At 41.4% G+C, this 25883-nt stretch overlaps 1 protein-coding gene across 1 annotated transcript in view; it reads left to right on the top strand.

Moving 5' to 3' along the window:
• LOC139473714 (cilia and flagella-associated protein 47-like) overlaps positions 1–25883 on the top strand; it is a 75973-nt gene that overhangs the window by 22485 nt on the left and 27605 nt on the right. The window contains exons 23-42 of the mRNA XM_071256433.1: positions 951–1032; positions 1792–1889; positions 2400–2681; positions 3362–3373; positions 7209–7416; positions 8577–8775; positions 9927–10018; positions 10806–10935; positions 11766–11865; positions 12930–13107; positions 13243–13492; positions 14769–14792; positions 17197–17424; positions 18195–18420; positions 19104–19299; positions 19922–20019; positions 21184–21300; positions 22207–22341; positions 23745–24008; positions 24335–24352. Coding sequence (XP_071112534.1) covers positions 951–1032; positions 1792–1889; positions 2400–2681; positions 3362–3373; positions 7209–7416; positions 8577–8775; positions 9927–10018; positions 10806–10935; positions 11766–11865; positions 12930–13107; positions 13243–13492; positions 14769–14792; positions 17197–17424; positions 18195–18420; positions 19104–19299; positions 19922–20019; positions 21184–21300; positions 22207–22341; positions 23745–24008; positions 24335–24352 — 2937 coding nt within the window. The remainder of the gene's footprint in view (positions 1–950; positions 1033–1791; positions 1890–2399; positions 2682–3361; positions 3374–7208; positions 7417–8576; positions 8776–9926; positions 10019–10805; positions 10936–11765; positions 11866–12929; positions 13108–13242; positions 13493–14768; positions 14793–17196; positions 17425–18194; positions 18421–19103; positions 19300–19921; positions 20020–21183; positions 21301–22206; positions 22342–23744; positions 24009–24334; positions 24353–25883) is intronic.

The following is a 25883-nucleotide window of genomic DNA, read 5'->3' as shown; positions in this document are numbered from 1 at the left end:
CCGCTTGGAAAAAGCTAAAATGATTCTGACTGTGGCGTAAACCAACATTCACTCACTTCAGCGTTAGAAATTGGCACTAGTCCTGTAGTCCTTGCAAAACTGGCCAATAGTTAAGGTATCTTAAGGACTAGTAGAAATTTGCCATTTTTAAGGGGTTTGCTATATGTTATCATTATAAGGACTAGCGGACTAAATATGTTAGTTTCTACGCCTGCACTTACTTGACTGATTAACTGGGCACAGGATAGCTTGGATGATCTGGTTCTAAGTATTCAATAAGGAAGGTCAGATGGTTCAATGCTTCTTAAATTATTATTCTTGACAGGGTAAAGGGTGTTGTATTTGCTTCTCATGCTGAAGACACAGGTTCGAATCCCCAGTACAATGTGTAAAGCCCTTTCATAGCGTCCACAGCTAGTATCCACAGCTATGATATTGTAACACCTCGTCTTAACACAGTAGTCAATAATAACAACAAAGATGACTGTAGTTCAAAATGTGGTATCTTTTACTAAATCCTCAGTCACTACTGATTTCTCCATCTTACCGGCATTACCATGACAACATTAAAAACATATGCACATTGCATCACAATCAAGAAGAATATATATACATACTGTAACTAAGGATACATGATCATGCATTCTACACTGTGAGATGGAACAAACTGGTTGTTTGCAAAGGGGCATAACTCTTGTAGCCCTTCTTGCATACCACTAATAATATAGTAACCTCATTACAATATGACAGGTGTGAAGCTTACTCACAAACTCAATTTTGAAAAAAGTATTACCCAAATGATGTTTTTGATGAAGTTAACACCTGAAGCATCTCTGACATTTTCTTCATTGGTGTTTCTGGCAGAGGTATGCACATCTATGCTTGTTGTATTGTGATGTCACAGACTGAGGTATTTACCACTATGTTTGTGTTGTATGGTGGTGTCGTAGACTGTCACCAAGGCAAAGATGGAGTTCGACCTGACACGCTTCAAGGACTTCACGCTGGCCTTCCCAGGGTTCCAGACTCAAGGTCAGTGTCAAGGTCACCCTAACCAGTGAAACACAACAGCCACAGATTCACAGATAAACAGTGAAATTCTGCTTGTCATTACTCTGAACCTTAGCTGCAGTACCACTTGACCTCTTTTGACCTATGACTTAGTATGAGTTGCACATCTAGATATTTGTTAATCTGGTCAATTTCACATCGTATGCTTAGAGTGGTATCATCTGGATTGAACAGAGTTTTTCAATTATAAAGATGAAACAGTGCCTTACAAAATATTTTAAACTTAATGTTCTACCTATAAACACTTTTCAAGTCAATTAATGTTTCAAGTTTTCACAAATAGAAAATTGCATAACCAATGATACAACTATTGTAGGATATAACTAATCCTGATATCCACTATTGTAGGATGTGACTATTCTGATATCAACTATTGTATCACATAACTATCCTGATATCCACTATTGTAGGATGTAACTATCCTGATAACAACTATTGTATGACATAACTATTTCTGATATCAACAATTGTAGGATGTAACTATCCTGATATCAACTATAGTAGGATGTAACTATCCTGATATCAACTTCTGTAGGATGTAACTATCTTGATATCCACTATTGTAGGATGTAACTATTCTTGATATCAACTATTGTATGACGTAACTTTTCCTGATATCAACTATTGTATGACGTAGCTATTCCTGATATAAACTATTGTATGACGTAACTATTCCTGATATCAACTATTGATGATTTTTGACGATTATTGACGATGCAGATGACTACAACTACCAGCTGATGAACCAAGGGATGTACTCGGTGACGCTGGGTCCGGAGGAGACTGTGCCAGGGGAGATAACCTTCATGCCCTCAGAGGTAGCAGCTAGACTCTCACAGTCCCTACACCATATTATTTTCCCTTTCGCCCAGCCCTTAATGTAATGTTATGTCCCTATAGCAAGTCTAGATTGACCCCGGACTCTGAATCTACCATCACACTGGGGCTCCTTTTCAATTTAAATATAGTCGCTTGTTTCTATCAAAATTATATATTTTCAGAGACTAAGTGTCTAAGGAAGCAGCCTACTCACCTATCGTCACAGTTACACAAAATTCCACAAATGTTGAATACAGTTTTGAGAACATTCTTCTTTCTTCAGGCTATCTGTTAACTAAATTAAAGTTAGTCAATGAAGTCATAAAGTTAATCTGTTAACTTATCTATGACATAATATTTCATATGATCAACAATTCTTTTGGGGGGGGTAAAAACATAAAAAACGTGATTATTATTTCCATTTAATGTTGACCACTGACCACTGACCGCCTACTCTGTAAACCCAGTGATGAACATAAATATACCTGACCTGTATTTCACTCTTGCAGGTTGCTGCGTACGACTTTGTGATGCCATGTGTCATCAACCACGTGGGTGCCCCCACCCCAGCCCCCACGCCCTTCCCTCCCACCCCAGCCCCCTCACAGAAGAACAGTCTACAGCACATCATCAACCCCCGCCCCCAGCCGTTTATGGTTGTCACACCCAGGAAACATGTCATTGCCACGGCACTGCGGCAGCCATTACAGCTGTCCCAGAACAGGATAGAGTTCTACCTTCCCGCTAGCATGCATGAGATGTACAAGGATACCGGCATCGGAGCCTCCAAGGTAAACTGTCTTCACTGATACATAGTACCAGGCACCGTTCCACAAAGCGATCGTAGCGCTACGACTATCGTAAGTCTATGTTAAAGTATGGGAGTTACGATCATCTTAGCACTACGATCGCTTTGTGAAACAGGGACCAGGTTTGATACAGCTGGACATTGCTTTATTCTATTTTATGCTGATTGTTTTCAGGCCAATCCAATTTTTGATATTGATTTTATTATGAGCATTCCCAAATCTGCTTTCTCAAACAAATCAGACAAAAATATGAAAATATTGTGAAAAAATCGTCAATGTATTATAAGTTATTCATTAGAAATCATTATTTTGGAAATACTTTTTTTTCTTTCTCTAAATGCCTTAATTCACTGTGCAGAGTTGTGTCCCTTAGGCTTGTCAGGATCCTATGAGCCTGGGTTCGAATGTCAGGTTCTCCCTATTATGTTTCTAGGTTTGTTAGCGCCATACCCGTGCTTGTGGGTTTCACCAAAGTGGTAAAACACCGGCATCTCTTCGGGCTTTTCTCCCATATTAAGCTGATATGCAGTGATATAACTGAAATACAGTTCAAAGTGACCTTAATCCAAACTCACGCATAAGCTAGTTATGTCTGAAGATGTAGTAGGTTGGAGATGTATATTAGCTACCATGTCCTCATGTCTTTTCATTTCTTTTCACAGAAACATGCCCAGGTATATATTATAGCACAGATTTTAGTTTGTTGACTGATGGTTTTGCAGTTACCAGTTGAGAGATATTATAACCTAGACACACCTAATTGTTATATTATTTTACTCTTCTACTTTACTCTATAACAAGTAATAGATATAACATTTAAAAATTTCTTTATGAAGAAATTCTTAAAGAAAAATAAACATGGTAACATCCTAATTTTTTCACAGGAGTTTGAAGTTCATATTAAAACAATGAATTTGTATGCCTGTTAAACTGTCAATTAAATAATGGTTGGAGGTGAGATCAAATGTGCTGCCCATTGGTAGTTTCTACCTAGACAATAGGCCTGGGACGGGTCCAAATTTACTACCCAGGTACCCACCACCCTATTACCCGACCCTGCCCGGGTACCCACTGTCGATATTTAGAGATAGGTACAAACTGTCCTATTTAGAAAAGTTTGACTGTAGCCCTGGCAAAATGTATTTAGATTGTAAGATGATCCGCTCATGCATACACTGAAGTTAAATGCATGAAGTTTTATCTTTATTCAAACATATAAAAGTCAGAAGGAATGGGTGGATTGTCAGAAAGAATTGAGGTATTAGTGACTTATAGTGTAACCATATAGTTTTAGATAATTTTTGTCATTAAACAATATATCACGTGACTAACCATGGGTCCGGGTAGTCCTGTGGGTACCCGGGTCCTACTCAGTACCCACCCGGCCCAGGTACCCGAGTTACCTGTCCCAGCCCTACTAGACAAGGGGTAGTTTGATAGTAAAAAGGGCATACAACTTCACTGCTTTGATAAGAACTTTAGATTCAGGTGATACTTGTAGCTATGTCAGATAACTTGATGACAGTACAACAGTTACACCTCTCTACCATTCCTGTGTCAGACTTGATTCAGTTACAGGTCATCGTTATAGTGATTCTGACAATGGCATAAAGCAACATTCACTCACACTAATCATGCACTTGAATCACTTGTGTTATCTCTCACAGCACATCATCATGATACACAGAATCTCACCTGAGTGTCTTTTGATATCAAATATATCAACACTTGTTGATAAAAGTGGAAAAACTCCGAGGCTTGCCGAGGAGTTTTTCCATTTTTATGAACAAATGTTGATATATTTGATATCAAAAGACACAAGGGTGAGATTTTATTTATCATCCAACATTATTCTTCCAACTTTTTCAGTTTGAAGACAGTAATAAGCAGTGTTTTTATGTGTAAAAAGTACTGCTTACAACTTCAGTAGCAGAGCCATTAGTGATGTCATTTGATTGTGATGTCATGGTAACTAATGATGTCACAATGGTCGGCAAAGCATTGTGATGCAATTTCATTGCAGAGATATGTACAATGTAGATATCGCTTGATCTCAAACAAGCGATATCTCCTGTTGGAGCCAGTTTGGGGTGATAAAGGACTTTAACATTTCACCACGTGAAGATCCGAGCTAAAATTGGTCATCAGCAACCCATGCTTGTCATAAGAGACAATGAAAGGGATCAGGTTGTCAGTCTCGCTGACTTGGTCGATGCTTGTCATCATATCCCAATCAATGCACATGAATCACTTTATGTTTTCTCTCACAGCCCGCCATCATGACAGGAATTTAACGTTTCACCACGTGAAGATCTGGGATAGATTTGGTCTTCAACAACCCATGCTTGTTGTAATACACGACTGTGCTTGTTGTAAGGGGCGACTAACGGGACTTGTTTAATGCATGTCGTCATATCCCAATCAATGCTCATGATGTCAATCTATAGATTGTCTGGTCCAGACTCGATTATTTGCAGACCACCGTCATCTAGTTGGAGTATTGCTGAGTGCGGCATTTAACACCAATCTAAATTAATATGTCATTAACAATATCCAAACATGTCCTCAATGCGGGCTATGAATACTTGTGTTACATGACTAGTTCCATAATTCAGTATGCCACTAATCATACGATGTATTAATACACTACAGTGCATGTATAGCCAACATGACAAGTTTCAGTGAAATGATTGAAATATTAAAGGATGCCCACAGTTGGAGGGTTGTACTCACGCGCCTTGATAGTCATATGAAACAAGGGGCGATCGAATAGCCTAGTGGTTAAAGCATTCACTCGTCTTGCCGAAGACCCGGGTTCGATTCCCGACATGGGTACAATGTGTGAAGCCCTTTTCTGGTGTCCCCCGCCGTGATATTGCTGGAATATTGTTGGAATATTGCTAAAAGCAGCGTTAAACCATACTCACTCATATGAAACAATGAGGTGTTCTTTAACTTCTTTTGAGTAGTATACAGTCAACTACATTTACAAAGAACATGCTTATAACGAACTGACGAATATAACGAACTATTTTTTGGGTCCCGCCCTTTTTCTGTATGATTTATCATATTAAATTGATTGATATAACGAACCCGCACAGATTAACCCCTTTAGGCCTGGGCCTATGCTGGTCCTGTTAACTTGTGTTCATACAGACAGGTTTTCCCTTAACGTGTGGGTCTAGGCTGAGATAGTCAGAGTGTTTAGAAACTTTAGCCTGACGCCTTCTCTTACAGCAGCTTAGGCCAGTAGGTAGAGCGTTTGCTCATCATGCAAAGGGTCTGAGTTCCATTCCTCACACTATAATAATATTCCAGACTTTGGTCTTGGTTTTCTCCACATATTGAAAACAATGTGAAACTACCAACTCCTACTTCCACCAGTCCTACCTAACGCTAACAGTGTGTAGCACTAGTTGGCTGGTCACATCTACTTTTGTCTATATCGGAAGGGTCTGAAACATATTCCTAGCATTACTAATACATTATTTCCATTCAATGTTTCACCCCCGGAAACATTTTACAATTTGTACTGTATTCACTCAATCACTGAATGTGTCGTTACCCTTACTCTGGGTGAAAATACTTTCTGAAAATGAGGAGACTTTGATTTTGGTGTATACTCCCCAGGAAGTTGGAATATGAATATACATGTATTCTGATCTTTTGAGTTAGGGTGGGGCGGTCGGGTAGCCTAGTGGTTAACGGTGAAGACCCGGGTTCGGTTCCCGACATGGGTACAATGTGTGACGCCAATTTCTGGTGTCCCCTGCCGCGATATTGCTGTAATATTGCTTAAAGCGGCGTAAAACCATACTCACTCACTCATATGGCATGTGCTCTGCGCTTGAATCTGGCACTGCAAATGCAATCATTGTCATTTTTACATTACATTTATCCTTACCTTTCTTAAAATGTCAGTCAAAAACTAAATTTGTATGATACCACGACTTTGTTATTTATCATTATAGCTAAAATGGATAGAATTATCATTAAACCACCCACATGTTATCAGAAAACGGCAGGCCACTGTAACTTGATAATGCCCTCATATTGCTGGACGACCGGCCATTATCACGCCCGTTGTTAGGTGACGTCATAGGGTAGGGAGAAGTGACGTCACGTTCAATAGTGACGTCATCTGGTTTGTCCTATGACATTTCCATATTTGTAAAAGTGGGTCAGTGACATTCATGTTGGTTGTAGTAAATGTTTCAAAACCGATATTGTTGTTTCTTTTTATTTGATAACAAATTCCATCCACTTTAGCTATAATAACAGTAACGCTCTTTTTCAGGGCATTATGAGGTCTTCCATTAACTGCTCTCCTTCGTCAGGCAGTTAATGGAAGACCTCAGGCTTCTGCAAATGATAATGCCCTGAAAAATAGCATTACCCTCAAAAGTAGAAACCTTGATCTCCCAGATTACAATACTACCCCAATGCAGATAAACACTGGGGAATGTCTCCACCTTGCTCATGTTGCACATTGTTGTCATTTTGTTATAGACTCTCATCATAGTCAACAACAGCCCTCGCAACCTCAAGTGGGCGTTTGACTTGTCCAAGCCAACGAAGGCCCTAGAGGATGGGTCGCTGAAGTTCACCCACTCCTCTGGCGTGCCGTTCCTGCAGCTGCAGAGCAAGCCGAGTCGGGGGATCGAGGGAGAGCTGGAGCCGGGGCAGACCCAGGAGATCTCTGTCCACTTCTGTCCTGGTCAGTGTGTCCTGGGTGTCCAGTGACATGAAGGGCTTTATTACTATTTTGCTCATTTGTTCCTGTTTCCATGGCAACAAGTTTGACTTTGACTCTGTTCATATTGGTGTGTGTGTCCGGACCTTATCACTAGAACTAACAAGTATTTTTTCTTGAAACTTTGCAAACACAAAAACTAGGTTGTCAACTGGTGCCTTTTGCTATTTAGGGTGTTATATTTTTTATGTTTCCATGGCAACAAGTTTGATTTGGACTCTATTCATGTTGGTGTGTACCTGACATTGAAATACAAAGTTCTGAATCCCAATTCCATGGTATTGTTTTGATAGTCTGTCTTGCAGCTCACCCCGGCAAGTTTGAGTGCCTGGTGCCGGTGGTCCTCTATGAGTTGTGTTTCAGTGTTAGTCTGTCTTGCAGCTCAACCCGGCAAGTTTGAGTGCCTGGTGCCGGTGGTCCTCTATGAGTTGTGCTTCAGTGTTTGTCTGTCTTGCAGTTCAACCCGGCAAGTTTGAGTGCCTGGTGCCGGTGGTCCTCTATGAGTTGTGCTTCAGTGTTTGTCTTGCAGCTCAACCCGGCAAGTTTGAGTGCCTGGTGCCGGTGGTCCTCTATGAGTTGTTTTTCAGTGTTAGTCTGTCTTGCAGCTCAACCCGGCAAGTTTGAGTGCCTGGTGCCGGTGGTCCTCTATGAGTTGTGCTTCAGTGTTTGTCTTGCAGCTCAACCCGGCAAGTTTGAGTGCCTGGTGCCGGTGGTCCTCTATGAGTTGTGTTTCAGTGTTTGTCTGTCTTGCAGCTCAACCCGGCAAGTTTGAGTGCCTGGTGCCGGTGGTCCTCTATGAGTTGTGTTTCAGTGTTTGTCTGTCTTGCAGCTCAACCCGGCAAGTTTGAGTGCCTGGTGCCGGTGGTCCTCTATGAGTTGTGTTTCAGTGTTTGTCTTGCAGCTCAACCCGGCAAGTTTGAGTGCCTGGTGCCGGTGGTCCTCTATGAGTTGTTTTTCAGTGTTTGTCTGTCTTGCAGCTCAACCCGGCAAGTTTGAGTGCCTGGTGCCGGTGGTCCTCTATGAGTTGTGTTTCAGTGTTTGTCTTGCAGCTCAACCCGGCAAGTTTGAGTGCCTGGTGCCGGTGGTCCTCTATGAGTTGTTTTTCAGTGTTGTCTGTCTTGCAGCTCAACCCGGCAAGTTTGAGTGCCTGGTGCCGGTGGTCCTGGATGAGCTGTGGGACAAGCCCTACCAGTACCTGCACATTCTGGGGGAGCTGAAGGCACCCCGGGTCTGGTTTGACCCCCTGGCTATCTGCTTCACCCCTGTGCCCCTCACCACGGAAGTCTCCTGTGAATTCAACATCCTGACCTCGCAGTACCGAGTGTAGGTTGTCACAGTGACCTACTAGTGTTACACAATGTGATCTCAGTACTTACTACTGGGACTGTTGCAACTGTGTAGGAAATGTGTTTTTAGAGGTGGTCAACAAAGTACTGTAAAATAAGTAAGACAAGTTCTATGGATGAACAACTTCTTTATTACAATTAGTGCGACGTTTAGGTGTAGATCCTAACACCTTTATCAAGCATCACTTGCTTAATGAAGGTGTTAGGATCCTACACCGAAACGTCGCACTTATTGTAATAAAGAAGTTGTTCATCCATAGAACTCGTCTTACTTCATCACACCAACTTCTAAATGCCACTCAAAGCATCACTTGCTTGATGAAGGTGTTAGGATCCTACACCGAAACGTCGCACTTATTGTAATAAAGAAGTTGTTCATCCATAGAACTTGTCTTACTTCATCACACCAACTTCTAAATGCCACTCAAAGAAGTTACTGTAAAATAAGACTTCACAAATGTTCTGAGCCCAGTTCCACGAAGTGATCTTAGCAGTAAGGCAATGTTAAAGCATGGGAGTTACAATCATCTTAGGGGCAGTGGGGTAGCCTAGACCCAGGTTCGATTCCCCACATGGGTACATTGTGTGTAGCACATTTCTGTTATTTCTGGAATATTGCTAATAGTAGCATAAAAAACATACTCACTCACTCACAATCATCTTAGCACTTAGATCACTTTGTGGAACGAGACCCAGGGTTGGACAAATCTTTCATTTTTTTCTCAATTATGTTCTTAGTGATGAAATACTGTATTTATCTCCCTAAATATGTTTGATATCTCACTGAAGTTATTAACGCTTTATGTTGGAACTGTTTTCAGTCTGTTTCAAGGACAATGGTTTTCGCGGTAAGATCATAAAGATCTGTGAGAAAATACATAATAAACAGAACATTTGTCCTTGTCAAATAACATGTTTACTCAGGTCACTTGATGAGATAAACGTTTACAGGGTACAAACTGTACAGTGTGTCTGCAGTATTCACAGTTGAGAATGCAAGTCAGGGAGACATGAAAACCTTGAATTTTAGTGGTTCCCTACATCTAAATACTAAAGCAATAACCTGAAGGACGCAAGGACCTTTAACATGTTTCATTTCTAATGCTGGTCTCCCTTGTGTCTGTGCAGGTCGGACACGCTAAGTGTCGAGCTCCCCGAGGTGGAGTGTGAAGACGGTAGCAGTATCAGTCCTCTCACTGTCCACTTCCCTCAAGGTCAAGGTCAGTCACAGTTTTGTCTACAATCTACTGATCATTCAAATAAAGGTGTTAAAGGTTGTGTAAACGGAAAACAATTATTTTGATTTTGTATAAATTTTCCTCGATGCATTTAGTCAGTTTTGGAGAGAGAAAAATTCTTAATGTTTGTAGAATGTTTTTAAAAGTCAAAATGAAAGTGCTGAAATCACATGCTTGCAAAACAAAACTATTTTGGGTTGGGCCTAAAGCTACAGGTGCACCTTCGATCTTGACATTGTTAAGAATTTAGATAACAATGAACAATCTGTGACTAGCTCTTTTATGACAAACATTCCTGTTTGAGTCCCAAATACCCTCTGAATAGACCCCGATTCCCATGTACCAAAAGGGTGTTGGTAGCCTCACTGAAGGCATCTTCAGTGTTGTTACTAAAAAGGCATAAATTGTTGTGGACAGAAAAGGCCATAATGAGAATAAAAAATCCTGGGCAGAAGCAGGCAGACTTGGCACCGGTCCTATTGTTAAAATCATTGACTGGGAACTCATTTTAATCCCCACAAGAATTCCCGCAGTGGCAAATTCTTTTATTCGGGGGACAATTTCGTTTTTTATTTGTATTGTCTGTATTACGCTGTTGTCGGTTTTTTATTTTAATTTTGGTCAGGCATGTGTGATTAAGTAGTACAACCTGCAAAATTGCTACGTTGACTTTACTTGACCTTAACTTCAGTTTTGTTTAAAAGTCATGCTTTAAGTGTCGTATGTTGCATGCCTTTGCTTTCATATATACTTTCAACTCTTGCTCCAGAAATCAAGCCTTGTGCTGGAGATGAGGGACAGATTGACCCTTGCTGTATCCCCTGCAAGGTCACCTTCATCAGCCCCAAACCGATCTCCTTTTCTCAGCCAATCAACTTTAAGGACACAGAGGGCAGAATGTAAGGGAGATAACTCATAATGTTTTACTGATAAGTATTGGTAACTTACTGGATGTCTGCCTCATTTCCAGAATGTAGGAGACAAGTTTTAAATAGCATATTTCAATAATCCATGCCACATCTATATTTCATAATTGCAAAATGCAGTTGTTCGTGAAGAATAATGTATCAATTTAAAAGTTGATTGTAAGGCAGTTGATCATTTAAGTTGTACTATCTGAGTTATTTACCTTCTTGTAGTGGGGACACGGGTGGCCTAGTCGTCTAAGGCATCGCAATTCGCTGCACAGAGTTGCGTTCTATGAGCACGCCAGAAACCTATGATTGTGGATTTGAATCCCAGTTCACCCCGATTGTTTCTAGCTTTGTCCAGGGGCGGTCGGGTAGCCTAGTGGTTAAAGCGTTCGCTCGTCACGCCGAAGACCCGGGTTCGATTCCCGACATGGGTACAATGTGTGAAACCCATTTCTGGTGTCCCCCGCCGTGATATTGCTGGAATATTGCTAAAAGCGGCGTAAAACCAAACTCACTCACTCACTCTAGCTTTGTCCGCCCCATACCCGTGCTCGTGGGTTTCTCCGAAGTGGTAAACGTCTGAGACCTGCATCACTTCAGGCTTTCCTCCCACATTAGGCTGACACGCCGCGATATAACTGGAGTACTGTTAAAAGCGGCGTTAAACCCAACTCACACCCACCTTCTTGTAGTAATGGCTATCTATGCTCAATGTCATGGACATGCTCTGTGGTAGGACCAGTCAGTGCCAATATGCTACATGTCACATGACTTTGTGTCTTCATCTCGTGTGTGACCTTCACCTTGGTTTCCAGATTTTCCCTGATGGTGACCGCATCGTCGGACAACTGCCTGCTGACCTGCTACCCATTCCTGGCTCTCCATCGCAGTGACCATCAGATAGTCTGTGAAAATGTACTTCAGTCTTCTCTATCTTTAAAAAGGGACTATGCTGTACGGCCTCTGCTTAACAGCCCATTCACAGACAAGGACCAGGACCCACTTGCACAAAGCGATCTTAGCGCTAAGATGATCGTAACTCCCATACTTTAACATAGGCTTACAATGGTCTTAGCGCTAAGATCACTTTGTGCAAGTGGGGCCTGATCGGGTTATAAGTGCCTGAAACCGAGACACTGTGTCTGTGTAATTTGGGCAATAATTAACTTCCAGATTGATATACATCTAATAGATGGATTCAGCAGACAATGCAAATAAATCAAATCAAATCAAGGACAGTCAGCCCAAGCCTAGTCCCTCTTTAAAGTGTATGAATTAAAGAGAGTCACAGATAGAAGGAAGCCTGGCTGTATTGTAGAAAATCAGGGGGCACGGGTTGCCCAGTTGTCTATAACGCCGCAATTTCAACTGTGCAGAGTTGCATCCCTTGCGCATACCAGAAGCCTATGATTGTGGGTTCGAGTCCAAATTATGTTACTTGGTTTGTCGGCACTACAACTGTGCTCATGGGTTTCACCAAAGTGGTAAACGTCTTAGAACTGCATCGCTTCAGGCTTGTTACCAACATCAAGTCGATACACCGTGAAATGACTGAAATACTGTTAAAGCGGTGTTAAACCCAACTCACTGACTCATAGAAAATCCAGGTTAATTCGTCACATGGGTGCTTCTAGTGTAGAATGTTCTTGTGCAGAATGCTGCATTAAGACTTTCCCAGCTTCCTACTTTTTGTGAGTTTAGAGGATTATAAAACACATAAAATTGCAAGTATGTTACTAATTGGTTTAGATCACGGTTTGCAGTTTTATATGACCTTGAATCAACTAACCCATCAGTGTAGTTCATGTATTTTACCGTTAAATATTTTTTCGTCCGTTCGTTTGTCCGTCTGCCTGTCCGTCCCTCCATCTGTCCATCCATCCGTCCGTCCATCCGTCTGTTCGTTCGTTCGTTCATTCGTTCATTCGTTGCCTTGTTTGTTCCCATCATTAGATTAACTGACCATCCTCTGTGTGCAGGGCTCCTCCCCCAAGGGTCACAAGCTGTTAGGCTCTAAGGACACTCTGAGTGCAGGTGAGGCCGTGCTGGTGCCGTGTCAGTCCCCCAACCACTCCGGCAGCCGCCCAAGCACCAGCGCCACCAGCTCCAACTTCCAGATCTCCTCCTCAAGCTACGAGTCAAGCGACAGTGTCACAGGTAGGGCTGTCCTGATTGGTTCAACTACTGTCCATGTCCTGGCGGGGGTACTTTGATTACAGGTTACAGAAAACCCTTCACACCTAAGTCATTGCCGAACCATTCAGAGCTGTCACTAGGATTTATCTGCTTCAGATTCAGCTGACAACAGCACACCTCACCCTCGTGATGGCGCCATGAACAAGCCGCAGTCTGGGTCGGACATCAACTGCCGCATCAATGCTGGTCTTGCTACACGATCTCTGGGGTCGGCCATGTTCCCTGATGAAGATACTGAGGAGGGAATATTTCACATGGAGGTCCTGTTTGCTGTGCAGAGATGGTTCTCCTCTATGGGATGGCCGGGGGGACCTTTCCCCATCACAATACCAGAGTCTCTCCGAGTGTAAGTACAAAGCAATACAAGAGCCTCTCCAAGTGTAGGTGCAAAGCAATACCAGAGTCTCTCCGAGTGTTAGTACAATTATTACCAGAGTACAAAGCAATACCAGAGTCTCTCCGGGTGTAAGTACAAAGCAATACCAGATTCTCTCCGAGTGTAAGTAAAAAGCAATACCAGAGTCTCTCCGAGTGTAAGTACAAAGCACTACCAGAGTCTCTCCGAGTGTAAGTACAAAGCACTACCAGAGTCTCTCCGAGTGTAAGTACAAAGCAATACCAGAGTCTCTCCGAGTGTAAGTACAAAGCAATACCAGAGTCTCTCCAAGTGTAAGTACAAAGCACTACAAGAGTCTCTCCGAATGTAAGTACAAAGCAATACCAGAGTCTCTCCGAGTGTAAGTACAAAGCACTACCAGAGTCTCTCCGAGTGTAAGTACAAAGCAATACCAGAGTCTCTCCGAGTGTTAGTACAAAGCACTACCAGAGTCTCTCCGGGTGTAAGTACAAAGCAATACCAGATTCTCTCCGAGTGTAAGTAAAAAGCAATACCAGAGTCTCTCCGAGTGTAAGTACAAAGCAATACCAGAGTCTCTCCAAGTGTAAGTACAAAGCACTACAAGAGTCTCTCCGAATGTAAGTACAATTATTACCAGAGTCTCTCCGAGCACAAGTACAAAGCAATACCAGAGTCTCTCCGAATGTAAGTACAAAGCAATACCAGAGTCTCTGAGTGTAAGTACAAAGCAATACCAGAGTCTCTCCGAGTGTAAGTACAAAGCAATACCAGAGTCTCTCCGAGTGTAAGTACAAAGCACTACAAGAGTCTCTCTGAGTGTTAGTACAAAGCAATACCAGAGTCTCTCCGGGTGTTAGTACAAAGCAATACCAGAGTCTCTCCGAGTGTAAGTACAAAGCAATACCAGAGTCTCTCCGAGTGTAAGTACAAAGCAATACAAGAGCCTCTCCAAATGTAGGTGCAAAGCAATACCAGAGTCTCTCCGAATGTAAGTACAATTATTACCAGAGTCTCTCCGAGCATAAGTACAAAGCAATACCAGAGTCTCTCCGAATGTAAGTACAAAGCAATACCAGAGTCTCTGAGTGTAAGTACAAAGCAATACCAGCGTCTCTCCGAGTGTAAGTACAAAGCAATACCAGCGTCTCTCCGAGTGTTAGTACAAAGCATCATCAATCTCTCCCAGAGTAGGCACATCACAACATATTTTTAAAGGAGCAAGAAAAGACAATTCATTATTTGAGTGTCTGCTGATTTGTTTCAGAGATGAACGTCCACGTTCTTCCATGTAAGTGAAGGATCTAGAGTCTAGATGATGTAGTTGACATAGACTGTCTGTATACCATCAGTAGTTCTTCCTAACTCAGAGAGACATGTAGGTTCAGCCAATAATAATAATCATAATCATAATAATAATAACCATCATAATCATAATCATTATAATTTCATTTTAATATCAACCATATCCCTTCTCAGACTATACATTACTTCCTTCATCTTTTGATCCTTATGTGGGCGGTCAGGTAGCCTCATGGTTAAAGCGTTCTCTCGTCACGCCGAACACATCCCAGGATCACCATTGACACCATCCAAACAATAAGGTCATCTGCTGATATTCCGTGCACAGTGTCCTATCACAAGCTTACATACCTACCTCAGCCCAATCCTTATCTTTCTCATCACCCCTCAGTGAAGACGTGTTTGAATATTTTAGAAAATACAGTTTGTTACATTTTTTTTGGGCCTGATTACACTACAATCTGAGTGTAGAAGATGATGGTTCAGATCTGTGTTAACATTGCCCTGATTACACTACAATCTGAGGGTAGAAGATGATGGTTCAGATCTGTGTTAACATTGCCCTGATTACACTACAATCTGAGGGTAGAAGATGATGGTTCAGATCTGTGTTAACATTGCCCTGATTACACTACAATCTGAGGGTAGAAGATGATGGTTCAGATCTGTGTTAACATTGTCCTGATTACACTACAATCTGAGGGTAGAAGATGATGGTTCAGATCTGTGTTAACATTGCCCTGATTACACTACAATCTGAGGGTAGAAGATTATGGTTCAGATCTGTATTAACATTGCCCTGATTACACTACAATCTGAGGGTAGAAGATGATGGTTCAGATCTGTGTTAACATTGCCCTGATTACACTACAATCTGAGTGTAGAAGATGATGGTTCAGATCTGTGTTAACATTGCCCTGATTACACTACAATCTGAGGGTAGAAGATGATGGTTCAGATCTGTGTTAACATTGCCCTGATTACACTACAATCTGAGGGTAGAAGATGATGGTTCAGATCTGTGTTAACATTGTCCTGATTACACTACAATCTGATGGTAGAAGATGATGGTTCAGATCTGTGTTAACATTGCCCTGATTACACTACAATCTGAGGGTAGAAGATGATGGTTCAGATCTGTGTTAACATTGCCCTGATTACACTACAATCTGAGGGTAGAAGATGATGGTTTAGATCTGTGTTAACATTGCCCTGATTACACTACAATCTGAGGGTAGAAGATGATGGTTCAGATCTGTGTTAACATTGCCCTTACAACACTACAATCTGAGGGTAGAAGATGATGGTTCAGATCTGTGTTAACATTGCCCTGATTACACTACAATCTGAGGGTAGAAGATGATGGTTCAGATTTGTGTTAACATTGCCCTGATGACACTACAATCTGATGGTAGAAGATGATGGTTCAGATCTGTGTTAACATTGCCCTGATGACACTACAGTCTGATGGTAGAAGATGATGGTTCAGATCTGTGTTAACATTGCCCTGATTACACTACAATCTGATGGTAGAAGATGATGGTTCAGATCTGTGTTAACATTGCACTGATTACACTACAATCTGAGGGTAGAAGATGATGGTTCAGATCTGTGTTAACAATATTTCATGCACTTTTTTAGTCAAACATTGAATGAATCAGTTGTGAATCAATATTTTACTGAATGTGCACTTTATGTTAGCATGTTGCCATATTGACATTTTCTTATCGGAGACAGTAACTAACAAAGATGCTTCATATTACTGACAAACTCACACCAGTTAGCGGTGGCCTATAGATTGTAATTCTGTAGTATTCTCTGCTCTCAACTGATATACAGGAACAAATGCATAATATAGTTACTCTTTATAGCTTTAACTGATAGACTTTAAATTAGAGGTAATGGCGGTGACAAAACTAATTTGCCATTTGAATTACATGAATGTGATATATGTTGAAACTATTTCTCCACGAATTACATGTGATATATGTTTTCTCCTTGAAGTACATGTGGTATGTGTCAAACATATTTCTCCATGAATTATATGTGGTATGTGTCAAACATATTTTTCCATGAAGTACATGTGGTATGTGTCGAACATATTTCTCCTTGAATTACATGTGGTATGTGTCAAACATATTTCTCCATTAATTACATGTAGTATGTGTCAAACATATTTCTCCATGAAGTACATGTGTCGAATCATGTCTTGCATAATTTACATTCGGTATGTGAGGAACCATGTCTCCATGAATTACACGTGATATAGTATTACTCTGTATATACAATATTTGTCTGTGTATCTCTCTGAGCATCACTGATCTCACCCTGTGAACTGAACAAAGCTTTGATCTGTGATTACACGGCATATCTAATATCTGTCTGTGTTGTAGGGCCATCTCCCGCAAGCCAGCGGAGGAAGAGGGGGTCAAGGGTCCAAAGTCTGGTGGCTGGGACACCAACAATCTCAAAAAGGACTTCAAGACCATCTACGACATGATCAGCCATCTAAGTGGGCGCCCTGTCCCAGGGATCCCCCTTAACTCCTCCCTCCCCGCTGACCCCCTAGAGAGGGTCAAACAGATCTACTGGCAACACTCAACACTTCTCACCTTCCTCAGGTAAGTCATTGATGAGGTAATCATTGTTAAATCTACCTGTCCACTTCCTCAGGTAAGTCATTATTGAATCTACCTGTTCACTTCCTCAGGTAAGTCATTGTTGAATCTACCTGTTCACTTCCTCAGGTAAGTCATTTCCTGAGGTAGTTGTTTAATCTACCTGTCAACTTCCTCAGGTAAGTCATTGATGAGGTAATCATTGTTAAATCTACCTGTCAACTTCCTCAGGTAAGTCATTGATGAGGTAATCATTGTTAAATCTACCTGTCTACTTCCTCAGGTAAGTCATTATTAAATCTACCTGTTCACTTCCTCAGGTAAGTCATTGTTGAATCTACCTGTTCATTCCTCAGGTAAGTCATTATTAAATCTACATGTTCACTTCCTCAGGTAAGTCATTGTTGAATCTACCTGTTCATTCCTCAGGTAAGTCATTATTAAATCTACCTGTTCACTTCCTCAGGTAAGTCATTGTTGAATCTACCTGTTCATTCCTCAGGTAAGTCATTATTAAATCTACATGTTCACTTCCTCAGGTAAGTCATTGTTGAATCTACCTGTTCATTCCTCAGGTAAGTCATTATTAAATCTACCTGTTCACTTCCTCAGGTAAGTCATTGTTGAATCTACCTGTTCATTCCTCAGGTAATCTTTATTGAATCTACCTGTTCACATAATCTGGTAAGTCATTGCTCTTCTACACATACATTTTCTCAGGTAATTCATCAATTAATCTGTTGTGTAATAGATTTTTTTGCTTGTTTGCGCAGGTGTCAGGGAGCCTGTGTAGCTGCGATCAGGCCGGAGCATCTGATGGAGCCACGTGACTACAGTCTGTGGAAGCGTCTTCAGCAGCAGCTCAAGATGGAGTTGGTGAACCAGGGGATGACTGAGGAGGCTGGCCGTATCCGTGACAATGAGGAAGAGCTGGAGGAGGACGTGTTCGAAGCTGTGTCCAAGAGAGCATGGACGGACATACTGCTGCAGATATACAAGGTGAGTCGGAGGCTGCATGGCGGTTGTCGATAGTCTCACATGCTACAATAACTTTACTGATTCAGATCGTGGCTGTAGTCATTCAATTACCCATTAATGATGATTTCTACTGTGTTGTCATGATGGTCTCCATGTGTGGTTAATACATAGTGATTATTTTACGAGCATATTTGTCATATTAATTTTACAAAACAAGTCTCAGAATTCTTGTATTTTCTGAGCAAAAGCAAGGGTAAAACATGAAATCTTTCACGAGTTTAAAAAAATCAGAATGACACACATACAAGTTAATAATTTCTCTTTTATTCATTATTTCTTAATCCTTTTGAGCTCCACTTTAGAAAAATGTATCGACTGGCGTCTTGAAAACCACAATTGTTGTGTGATGTCAACAAATTTCAGCTATGACGTCAACAATAATGACTTGAACAATAGACTGGTGTGCGTGATGTGATATTTGCCCCAGTCGACCTACGATATTTACGTACTCGTTTATTTCAACCCTATGGTTAATAAAAGGGTGCTAAGAATTCACAGTATTATGCCTACTCTCTACTTTCAACACCTAGTGTCTCGATCCTTATCACAAACACCGATTATCAAGTGCTGATGAACATAGGGGTTCTGGACAGGGGAAGATCCTCATGACGTAGATCCATATGACATTCCTGTCTCACTTGCAGTCCCTGGTTCTGGCGAAGATTACGCCTCGCACACTGAAGACCATAGCCTCTCCGGACCGCAACGTGACCCTGCCAAGTATCAACCCCGACCCTCTGTCCAGCAACGTCTACTGTGTTTCTGAGCGGATCGTACTCTCCTGGCTCAACCACTACTTTGAACACTACAGGCACACAGTGTGGGAGAACTGCCCCAATGGTGAGTTGGCCCGACATAGGGGAAGTGAAATATGAAGAGACTGTGTCTACTAAGTAAGGATAAGATGTATGGATGAACAACTTCTTTATTACAATTACAGCTTCTTTATTAATAAAAAAGTTGTTCATCATATATCTTATCCTTTCTTAGTACTCCAAACCCATGAAGATCTGGGGTAGAAGAGGTCTTCAGCGCCCCATTCTTGCTGTAAACGGCGACTATGCTTGTCGTAAGAGGCGACTAATAGGATCAGGTGGTCAGGCTCGCTGACTTGGTTGATGCATGTCATTGTATCCCAATTGCATGGATCGATGCTCATGATGTCAATCAGTGGGTTGTCTGGTCCGGACTCAATTATTTACACTCCACTGTCATATGGCTGGAATATTGCCGAGTGCGGCGTTAAACAACAAACAAAACAAACAAAACAAACAAAAACAAACTTAGTACTCTAACTTCCAAATGCCTCTCAAAGAAGTGTGTCTATTAAGGTGGTAAGATAATCATATTATGTTTGATAATGATTTTGTGTCTTGAAGTTGACTTCACCAAAATGAAAGCCCTTTCTTAAATGAATATGTTTTATGTTGTTTTTATCTGCCTTGTTTCCCCTCAATTGAAGGTGGGGTCCCATCTTCTCGATGGATTGTCAACTATGACTTTGACCTTCTGGATGGGCTGGTGTTTGGTGCAGTGTTGGGAGCTCACATGCCCTTCCTGGTAAGTGTGTACAATGCTGTGGCAGTGTTTGGAGCTCATGTTCTCTTTCTGTTTTGTCATCTTTTAAAGCTTGCAGTTTCCTGGCTGCAAGGTGCACATATTTTATTGTAAATGTCAACCTGACATCAGATAATACAGTTAATGATCTTTCCCCTTGCCCCTCGTCCCTCACCCATAGCGCACGTTGAGACGCCCAACGCTAACACCGTATTCGTGCTTGCGTGATTCCCGTGCACCCTTTCGAGTTGATTTGATTGGTTCAACTGTGTCATATGGCCCTGTGACGCAGGGGTAGCATCATGCAGATGGCTGTAACAATGAATGCTCGTTCCACCCATGACGAACAGGTCTGGTTGTTGATGAAATATAGTGATAGCTAAATAGACAGATTTTGTATTCATGCACCGATTGTCTTTAAATGTAATATCCAATATGTATGACTGTTTAATAATCTCATATCAACTTTGACTGGAGTAGGCCCAATAGTCTTTCAAATATACCTTCCAGACTATACCTTCTGAATCTCTTGTGTACTGGTGAATGAATTGTTGTGGTGTTGGGGAGTGTTCCAATGTACCCGCTGAATGTCTTGGGTTCTGGTGAATGTATTGTTGTGGTGTTGGGGAGTGTTCCAATGTACCTGCTGAATGTGTTGTGTTCTGATGAATGTATTGTTGTGGTGTTGGGGAGTGTTCCAAAGAACCTGCTGAATGTCTTGGGTTCTGGTGAATGTATTGTTGTGGTGTTGGGGAGTGTTCCAATGTACCTGCTGAATGTGTTGTGTTCTGGTGAATGTATTGTTGTGGTGTTTGGGAGTGTTCCAAAGAACCTGCTGAATGTCTTGGGTACTGGTGAACGTATTGTTGTGGTGTTGGGGAGTGTTCCAAAGAACCTGCTGAATGTGTTGTGTTCTGGTGAATGTATTGTTGTGGTGTTGTGGAGTATTCCAAAAAATCTGCTGAATGTCTTGGGTACTTGTGAACGTATTGCTGGGTGTTTGGTGTTGTGGAGTGTTCCAATGAATGTCTTGGGTACTGGTGAACGTATTGTTGTGGTGTTGTGGAGTGTTCCAAAGAACCTGCTGAATGTGTTGGGTACTGGTGAACGTACTGTTGTGGTGTTGTGGAGTGCTCCAAAGAACCTGCTGAATGTGTTGTGTTCCAGACTGCCAGCCACCTGAAGGACATGTACACCCACCCCTCCAACGCCGAGCAGTGCCTGCACAATGCCCTCAAGGTCGTCAACGCCATGAGATATGCAGGGATTGACTATGATATTCAGGTGAGGGGACTTCAGCATATACTTCATTCTTTCTACATCAAGATCGTTGTTGTTTCTAAAGCTCGGCACCATTTGTTATTTGAGAATTCATTCTTATAAATCAATCAACAATAAGATTTTCACGGACTGCTTACTTAATCATTAACGCAAAAAAAAATGTAGACAATACAAAATCAGTGACAGCGTTCAGTGCAATAATGCGATCCAATATCAGCCAATCAGGAAACAGCAGTCTGCTAGTGGGTGTGGCCTAATTCATTTTAGGTTGATGGGACCATACTCGCGAACAAATTTGTTTGGTAAGCCGTCAAATGCTATGAAATCACCTTCAATTTATTTATATAAATATAAATGTAAAGTAACAGTCTGAAAGGGTTGGGGTGTCCAGATGAATGGAGTTTACAAAGCGGTCACTGTATGGCAGGAAAACATTCTCTTTGATGATACAGAAGTACAAAGGTTATTGAATACATATTCACAAACTATCAAAGATATTTACATTCTCCTGAAAGTCTTTTATGGTCAGATTGTAGTGTAGTGTCCAAGTCTGTAGTATCAAGTGTACAGTGATCCCTCACTACAATGCCGCTCCCTTTGGGGTCCAAATAGTTGATGAGCGTTATAGATGATGGGCGGTTTAACCAGGATGGAGACTAGATAGTATACTAATGGGATTACTTGCATACTTCAGTTCAGGTTTGTGGACTCGTATTTCAAGTGTTACATGCTCATGGTAATGTTTTTTGAGATGGGGAAAAACATTGTGTCTGTGTAAAACTTGAGTTTATTGAAAATGTATGTAAATTTGGGGAGCACTCCATTACAGTGCGCTATAACTGAGTTAGCTTTAAATAGTAGGGCGCAATAGCGAGGGATCACTGTATCATGATTCTCCCCTGTTTCCAGGCTATCGACATCACGGACCCAAACCCCATCTCCCTGATGCTGCTGAGCGTGCACCTGTACCAGCATCTGCCTCAGTACCTCCCCAAGTCCACCGTGGACTTCACCGGCAGTCTACACGCCACGGTCGCCAGACAGGTAAACTGGGGGGCAATGTATGTGCCAGCTGCAGGCTGTAGCAGAAAGAAACGATGGTCTTTTTAATAGACATAGTTTAAATGTTGTCATGGCTGGAGACATAGTGAAAGGAGCTAGCTAGTAAACAACTAATGTTGGTGTGTGAACCTTCGCCTTTGTTTAACGCTGCACTATATTCAAGCTTTATATGATGGCAGTGTGTAAACCATTGAGGCTGGACCTGACAATCCTCTAATTGACATCATGAGCATCGCTCTAGATCTATGCAATTGGGATACGATGACATGCATCAACCAAGTCAGCGAATCTGTCCACCCGATTCCATCAGCTGCTTCTTACAACAACCATGGGTTGCGGAAGAGCATTTCAGGGATGAGCGAAAGTTGTTTATTGTACAGTAAAACACAGCAGGGTGAATAAACCACGAGATGCACAGCCCCGAGTGGTTTATTCTCAGTGTTTTGTTGTATGATAAACAATGACCACAAGTCATTTTTTTCTTATATGAGATATCAACATTATGTACAGCCTCTTTAAGGATGTTAATAAAATGTACAAGCTTTAAAAATATTTACCCGTTTTTAAATAATGATGACTCCCTGAATACAATTTCGACCTCGGCAATGTTGAACATGTCCATTTTATGAACAGGGGGATAAGTTTGCTATTTCCCGCATATTCTCACAATTTTAACATTAATTATCTGTACCTTTTCTCCCAATACCTATTGTCATATCTTTCTGACTTTTAGATGTGATCGTTTGGCCATTGCGTTTATCTGTGTAGCCCGGCTACATCTACGGGGAACAACTCACAACACACTTCCCTCTCAAAAATAATGTCGTACAATTTACGACTTCATCAAGTTCGAAGATTTAGAATTCGTGAAATAAACCATGCTTCAATCTTCATTGTTCTTTGCGATTTATCGTGTAGCTATCTTTTATGATCACATGCATAATGGAGGTTTAGATATCAACTTTGTCAACTTTACATCTATTGACCAAACAGATGATGGTATTTTCCTCCCAACTGATGACAGAGTAATCATTGTAAATATAACCATTCTATATAAGGTGCCTTTTTGGCTGAGAGCGCCATGGAGAGCGACATATGATATGGCATGTCACTATTGTATTGATCAGCTCAAACATTATGCTACAGCACATTAACATAGCATGCCCATTAGAATGAGTTTATTTCATTTCCACATACATTTAAACATTTCGTACATTGTGATTTTATGTTTCAAAAACATGTAAAGTTTTCTACAAATTTAGAGATGTGCGTTGTTGAGCAGGAGACCCCTGGGACAGATTGTTGTGCTAGCGTTTGACCCTTTGTGACATTCACCTTCTCTGAGACCATGACCCCTCTGTGACCTTGACCCCCTCTGTGTTCAGGTGAAGTTGAGCAACCCAAGTGGCAAGCCTTTGGTGTACCAGGTATTGGTGGCAGGAAGGGATGCCCGCAACTTCCGTATCCCGAAGGGGGACGTCATCACGGTCCCATCCCGCAGCACCTTCCCCATGGCTGTAGAGTTCACCAGCTGCTTCCTGCGACCAGCTGAAGCTGTGCTTGTCTTAGTTGGTCGCAGACAGGGGTCAGCCACTGCAACAACCTTGACCTTTAACCTTCGAACACAAATTGATAACATCACACCGAAGGTATGTTTATGTAGAGTTTGCTGTTGAATATTCCTGTATTTTTTAATACTATCATTATATAGTTTGAATGCAGTATATACTTCATATTCCTGATTGCATATTCTATGTTTTTCTATCAAAATGTACATCCCTTCATCTAATCTTTCAAATACATCAGTTTTACTCGTTCCGTTTCTAGACTTATTTCATCATAATTCCATGCTTAGCGATTTTAGCCAATAATTCTATTTAATCGTAATGCTAACACTTGTGGTTGGTGTAGCTGTTAATCTTGCTGTTAATCTTAACGAGCATGCATGATGTAGTACCAATGCCTCTGCTTACAGAACTCCAGACACTGTGAGGTATATGGTTTGTTTTGCTACTCTTGTGGTTTGTTTGACTAACTCTGACTAACCCAGTGCTGCTGTTGCTTTCCTGTTCTGTTATTAATTAACTTCTCTGGGCCTCTAATTCTTCATCTTTTGAGGGCACACTTGCACAAAGCGATCTAACACTGACTTCAGCAGTTGTAGCACTAAGAAAGCTTTGTGCATGTGGTACCTGGCCCTATTTCACAAAGCTATTGTAGCGCAACGACTGGCATTAGGACATGATAAACGTTTGGAGTTACGACTGTTATAGGGCTTTAATTTTTTAATTTGAAGTTTACACGATATACGGCTTTTCCATTGGATGAGAGGTCGGTCACATGACCGCGAAATTGATGTTCATAAGGGTATGAACGACACAATTTGACGTTCATATGTTTTTCACGAGATGGTGTTCTTGAAATGACGTCAACACTGACAGACTACTTCCATATTCCTGGGGAAACCCCCGGGAATTCTATAGCACGAAAACATACATAATCGTTCTTTCTGATCATTTAGAACCTTTATTCTTGGTCTCAGTGTTTCAGTATACATTGAGAAACGCTTCGACGTTCATACAGTTTGGCCCTCACTCTATGAAGGTTCATACTCCAATGAACTCCCACAAAGTGAAGGTCAATTCTTAAATGACGTGTTTGCAGTCAAGTAGGTCAAACATGTATATACGTCTTTGAGTAGGTCTATCTCACATGTGACAATCTACATACAGTTTTATTTGCCCCTGTTCTGCATTCATGGATTCCCATTCAGTTTCAGTCTAATACGTTCTAAAATGTTATTCTCTACTGAGCAGTCCTGATTTTACAGTAACATGAAATGCTTAGCATGGTTCGTCTAAAAATAGCACTGCATCTCAGTTACTGGGGAAAGTGTTCAGTCGTTCGAGTTAAAACTCAAATGTATAAAAGGCACTAAAAGTACTTGGGGGAGTTGCTTGAAAACTTGGAAAGACTTAAAAAGTATTTGTTTTCGCTTCATGGAACCCAGATGCTGGTTTTGTAAAATGTTCTGATTGTACTATCGATATGTGCGATAGTCCAATTCTGTGAGTGTCTATTTTAACACTAAACAGTAGGCTTGAAATGGTAAGGGTTGGCAGATGGTGTATATTTAATTAACTGATAAACACCCGTCTTTACTGCTATACATGACAAATCTCCTCAAATGTTTCTCGGTTTTATTCATCATACTCCAAGTGGCACTAACTTGACAAAGTAGCCTTTTAGGAACAACACAAAATGAGTTATTTTGACAAAATGAATGTCCAGTCTTTTACCTGACACTATGCTATGCCCTGCTGTTGGGAGGAGCTAACGTTGACACTAACATTCTGCCTCATCCCATGTTTTATTGCTGTGTTTGTGGTTTAATGAGTTTGTTGTTGCCTCTGCTGACAGAGACGGGCGAAAGGTAAGTGGGACAGTGTTTCTGCTGTACGTGCACTGGACACAATCACTCACTAGCTGTCATCTCTGTCCGTGTCTCACTGGCTTCCTGAATG

The sequence above is a fragment of the Haliotis cracherodii genome, unplaced genomic scaffold, assembly GCF_022045235.1.
Source record: "Haliotis cracherodii isolate W230 unplaced genomic scaffold, xgHalCrac1.p SCAF_3, whole genome shotgun sequence".
Classification (NCBI taxonomy): Eukaryota; Metazoa; Mollusca; class Gastropoda; order Lepetellida; family Haliotidae; genus Haliotis; species Haliotis cracherodii.
Note: the sequence above shows the minus strand (reverse complement) of the source record. Positions and strands in the feature narration are given on the sequence as shown.